This window comes from Prionailurus viverrinus, chromosome B4, assembly GCF_022837055.1.
Source record: "Prionailurus viverrinus isolate Anna chromosome B4, UM_Priviv_1.0, whole genome shotgun sequence".
In the NCBI taxonomy this organism is placed as follows: Eukaryota; Metazoa; Chordata; class Mammalia; order Carnivora; family Felidae; genus Prionailurus; species Prionailurus viverrinus.
Genome location: NC_062567.1, coordinates 53,254,363 through 53,260,362, shown reverse-complemented (window position 1 = coordinate 53,260,362; position 6,000 = coordinate 53,254,363). Strand labels below are relative to the sequence as shown.

The 6,000-nt window shown below is 31.4% G+C and overlaps 1 protein-coding gene across 2 annotated transcripts in view; it reads right to left on the bottom strand.

Annotated features, from left to right (window-relative positions):
- Positions 1-212: 212 nt before the first annotated feature.
- The window catches only part of ETNK1 (ethanolamine kinase 1), a 66,816-nt gene continuing 61,028 nt past the window's right edge, over positions 213-6,000 (bottom strand). For both annotated transcript variants that reach the window (XM_047865931.1, XM_047865932.1), the window contains exons 7-8: positions 4,984-5,057; positions 213-4,641 (exon numbers count right to left, since the gene is read on the bottom strand). In XM_047865931.1, the coding sequence (XP_047721887.1) occupies positions 4,569-4,641; positions 4,984-5,057 (147 nt within the window). In that variant the 3' untranslated portion in view covers positions 213-4,568. The remainder of the gene's footprint in view (positions 4,642-4,983; positions 5,058-6,000) is intronic.

Sequence of the window (6,000 nt, the reverse complement as noted above, 5' to 3'; positions counted from 1 at the left end):
TTTCAATTTTTATAAACATCTTGTGTTTTGTTACAATAATTAATGGTATTTATACCATTAATGGGTAAGATGTAAACAAAAATATGCCTATATTTAGGGATTAGGAGTACTTTACAGAGCAATTTTTCATAACCAGAAAAGCTGAACGATTCATAATGAACAAAGATTTTATTTTAACCTGCTATCTGATATTATCTATAGCATAGTAAGTGCATTAAGTACAGGAGAAAAAAAAAAAAAAAAGCAGATCTTAGGACAGAAACCTAAGAAGTTGAATTTGGGATGACTGAAACACAAAAGGGAATTTTTCTATAAACCCTGTCATTTTTATCCATTCAAATAATTGAATCCTCTGTCCATTTCAAATTATCCAAAAATGAAAGTTGTTAATGTAAAAATTGGAAGTATCTAATTCATTATGTAAGATACCTTATTAATTTCGGTTTTCAAGTATTCAAGTAATGCAAACCCAAGCATTTTGTTTTACAAGAACACATTTACAGACTAAGCTTCAAAGATAGGGGAAAAATCATTTAAAATAACTGATATGCTTTTCTGTCCAAAGACCTCTAACCCAAGACATAACACTATAATCACACACGTGATATATATAACTGGGAAAAAAAGGTGGTTCAATAACTAATGTCTTTAAAAAAAAAAAAAAAAAAAAAAAGGAAAAGAAGAAGCAAAACAGATTACCTTAATATGTTAGTTTCCAATCAAAGGACATTCTAAAATCAAATGAACTAAGGAAGCAAAATCAGAGCATATCAATTCTGAAATAAGGAAAAGGCTGTTTTACCACATACTTATAATTCATTTCCTTTGTGCATATTACTCACATTTGCTTTTTGAGGAAATTAGTGCAAATTGCTCCCAATAACAGAACTCTCGTCCTAGCATAAAGCACTGGTAACTCTGTCTATATCAACTGAATGACTGATTAATATTAGAAGTTTAAGTCTGTATCACTTTGGAATGCATATAAAATGCTTATTAAAAGCAATTTGAAGCAGAGTATCAAACTGATAGTATTTTCATATGTACTATGAAGGAATTTAAAAATGGTACAGAAAGCTTTGTGTAATATAAAAAAGAAAAACCTATATATTTAAAGTGGAACTTTTTAACTTTTCACTGAGAGTGCTTGGGGGAACTTTTTTCCTTTAACTTCCTTTATGAAGTTGAAGTAAATACTTTCAGTCCAGCAAAAATGAAAATAGCACTATGTCATTAAAAGATTACTCATTACTTAGGTCTTTTCTGTCTTTTACAATCCCGTAATGAACAACTTTATACTTATAGAAGCCAACTGAGATATGTTTAAGTTGAGCTACGAGCTATTATTTATCAAGATCTCATACATATGGGATTTCGATTCACACAGATACGTAAAATGTCAAGGTTTGTTTGGGGGTTTTTTTGGTAGAAAAAAGCTAACAACCTTGAAAACAGGAAAGGGTAATACTTCAGTCTGCAATCATCACATTATATTTTTAATTTGCTTTAGCTTAGAATCATGACTCAAAGAAAGGAGCTCTAGAGTGTATTAATTTACTGCTTATAGCAATCTAACCTCACAAAAACTAATGGCCAGCTAAAGAATGAAGAAAAGTCGTATTAGGCACTGAGAGGCTAAATAAATAAGTAATGACATTGACAAAACCTGATAAACCCTATTTCCAGTTCCTCTTGCTATCCCACTGTGCAGCCAGAACTTTTGGCTATTTTGAGTCTAAAACCAAAGAGCTGAATCATTTCCTTACCCCCCCTCCCCTAAAAAAAAATAAAACTACAAAAGGGAAGAGAATGCAAAACAATACACAATCTCATATGCAAGATACAATTCACACTAATTTACAAATGTTTATTTACACTGTTTTATATACATTCCAGGCAGACCTAGTTGAGTTTTTGTGCTCATGTTGATCTCAAACGACCATGTGAACAGTATGATTTACTACCACATCTCTTTGATTTCTGGAAAATCAAGTGGTAGCATGGGGTCAGGAGGGAAAAAAAATCAAATATTACTGGTCAGGTAAGATCATACAAGTATGTAAGGAACAAAAGGAAAAAATGTGGAATTTTGCTTGTTAAAGCATCCAGGCCACTATGGTCTATTGACTACTAACAATGAGTACACATGAATGCCACTTCTCTAACAACCATTTTCATATTTACAAAATGAACTTACTACCAGCTGAGTTATTAGGTAAGGCATTCAAGTTCCTTAGCTTAACATAAAAAGGCAACAGACATCTCAGCAAGCCACAGGACAAATTTTAGAGGAAGTTTTTCCTTTAGGTTCCCTTAAATGGTCAATAAAAAGGGAAGCAATTTTGAACCCTATTATTAGGCTGCAGCATGATACCAAAAACCTGGGAAGGTTTTGGAGCATCACAAAGGAAGTGGGAGCATCATAACTCCCAAAAATTAGCCATAGAGTGGGGAAAGTATCTTAAATATCTTATTTTGTTTCCAACTCCCACTGCATACTCCTAGGGCTAAAGTGAGAGCCTTTATTCCCCTTTACATTCACTTCTAATATGAATCTCTCGAAGAGTACCACAGCTAGCAGCTATGCACAGTCTACCAGAAAAGGCTCAGTGAATCCCTATTCAAAATAGTTTGAAGAATATGGAATAAAGTAGAAAACTGATCTTGTCTCCTCTCATACACACAGTTCTCACTTTAAGAAGTCAGAAAGCAAAAAATCAAGGGTATTACATATTATTCATTGTCCTAAGAAAATGTTCCAACCACAAATAAAAATTCCACCAAAAACAATTTTTCAAGTTCATTCTAACATTATGTAAAAAGCTACTGTTTAATTGGTTCCATTCATTTAGTCAATTAGGTAAAATTCTATTGATCCTTTACTAATACAGTTTAAAAAAACAGAAGTGAACATTAATAACACTGGGGAGGTAGAAAACAAATCTTAGTCTAACACTGTTACAGACACAAGCAGATTTTAAGATTCTATTTATGTAACTAGAATTTACCATTTAAAATGGCCTTAAGTGTTTCTACTTACTTTATTAGCTTTAAACATCTTGAGATAATCCAAGTATTTTAAAGCACTTATCTGAGAATATAAGTCATTTGGAATAATACATCAAACTCCCCAGAAGATTTCTTAGAGGATATATTTGTAGTTGCATATTCTGAATATGCAGATTCATTAAGCCAACTTTGTACATGGGCACTTATGTGACCAAAGTGCAAAGCTTGTCAGACTAATTTTCTAAGTTAACCATGACTGCTCATCCCCACACAGGGGCAGTCTTCAAAACTTGAAGCCTACTTATCGCAAAGATCTAACTTCCTTCCATATAATAATTACCACCCTCTCATTCCCAAACAAAATTAAAAAAATACACAAACAAAATCAAGAGAAACTAAAACAAGATGCCCTCCTACCACAAGTATATCTGCTTAATTCACATTTGTTATATCAGATTCTAAGTGTAGTAGATCAAAGTCCTAAATGTTCCTTATTTCTTTCTTTTAACTGCTTCAATTTAGTTCTCTGAACCTGCATATATCATGTAATCATGTCATTCTAAAGACATGGAGCAACACTAAAACATGAAATGAAATTGTAAGGAATGAATATGCAAAGGTAAAAAAGAATATCTAAATAATATTTTCTTGTTCCCAAGTATGATAACCACTCTTTGTTTCAAAAATTAGCATTTGTTCTACTAGCTAAACAGACAAAAAACACAGAATATTTCATTAAGTAAAACAAAATTTTTGGTAAAAAACAGTATGATACAACCAAGTTTTAAAAATAAACTAGCAACTTAAATGACCATATTTAGTATGTGAAAACATTACTTAATGCAGATTTTGGTAATACAAAATCATATCTATTCCAGGATTATATGGTTAATATTTATACTGCCAGACTATGTAAGGAAAGGAGAATTTAAAGATAGATTCCACCCCCTCCCCAAAAAACACTATCCAATATTCAATTCAAAAAGATGTACCACTAAGCATAGACAGTAAATGCAGTTTACCCTCATACACAGAAATTTTTCTATGAACACCCTAAGTTATCTATACCAGTATCTGGCATTTCAAGACTGAATGATTCATATTTCTTACAGTGTATCGAGATAAAAAAGTTACACTGAACACTTAGAATGTTTACTAAAATTAATATTAAAGTAAAACTTAAAAAAAAAGTTTCTCTGGAACATTTTCATTGCTTACACTCAACCAACAGATGAAAGCAGTCACAGAATTATGTTAAGTTTATAATAAATAATTCACATAAACAGAGATTAAATTATCAAAGAAAGGATTAAACTGATATCTTTATACCTTTTTGCAGATTTAACAAACTTCTAATCCACCACACACTGATAGCAGTAGGTGTACTTCCTGACATCATTCAGTCTATTTAAAAAATAGATTGGTTTAGAGGCATAATTTGTAAAGCAAGATAACCAAATTAAACAACAGAATTTTAACAAATATTGGCTTTTCAAAATTTCTTAAGAAAAGATTTCACAAGCATTGTTCAGCTACTTGAGAATAATCAAATCTCTTCTTTACTCAGGCACTTTTAATGCGGTAACTTCAGGCTTCATTTTAAAGTATTGGTTAAAACGAACAATTGCATACCTAGTGAGAAATGAATAACAACAATTAATCAAAGGTGAAAATCTTAATCCTTCCTTCATTTTCCATTCACCTTCCTAAGCTGATTTTTTTTTTAAGTTTTAAGATTTTCAAAGGACATATTTTTGGTTTACTGCACCACCTACTGGACACTTTTCTAATAGAGTATTTAACAGATTGGTATACCAGATTTCCTTGCAAACCATTAAATGTATGAAACCTTTAGAAGATTTGACTGAAAATAATAATAACTACAGTGTACCCCATGAGTTCTACACGTACACCAAAAAAAACAAACAAAAAAAGTAGAGACAAATGCAATACACAGAATATAATTAAACTTACCCAAGGAAATCAAAGTCAATAGTGGAGTATTTGGCTTGAATCAAAGCCCACAATCCCCAAAAGAAATGAGAAGCCTAAAAAGGAGGAAAGAAAAATCAAGAATTATGGTAATACATTTGTTAATAAAACAACTGTCAAATAATTAATGTTCTTTTTCTTCAACTCCATGCTGAATACAATCTTGATGCTCTGTCTAAAAAACAGCAAATACTGAGCATACAGTTATCTGGATGACTACCTATGTCCACACCAAAAGACATTATAATATGTTTATAACCTCTTAAGAAAATAAAGCCCAATTCCTGTAACTGCTTTGTGGAGACAGAGTTCAGCATCAGTACTAATAGATGTTGGTTAATTATTTTTAATGATTAAAACTGCCAACAGGCTTTTCCTAAAAAATACAGGATTATCAAAGGACTTTGGCTTTTTGACATAAAAATATAAACAAAAGGGAAAATCCAAATCTCAAAAATGAAAAATATATTTAAATATGAAAAATGTTCTAGACATGCCAAACATCTCAAAACAATTGTTATTGGCCCAACAATTTTCTATAACCATGACATACTGTAACATGATTTTACCTACGCCAGACAAAAATGGGTCTTAAGACTTCAAGAGAAAAACAGATGACTGTACGAGCTATAAAATAACTGCTATGTGTGTGCTTTACAATCTATTTCCAGTTAAACAAGAAAATATCTTAAGATTCGAATATTAGCTAATAAAACCTCACTTCCCAAGAAATAGTCTATTCTAACTAGAAATATAGCTAGAAAAAAAGTCTTGAAGGGTTTTATTTCAACTAAATTCCTTATAGTAACAACAAAAGGTATCTCAGAAAAAAAAATTCCTCAACAGCTGTGATCTTGGTATTAAAATAATCAAACAAACCAATTGGGTAGGTAAAGCAACACAATGAATGAGGAAGGATTCTTAATTTGAATTGTGAATTGGGGGGTTTCAAGTCCAGGTTCTGTCACTAACTCTTTTTGCAACTAGTGTCAGAATTAT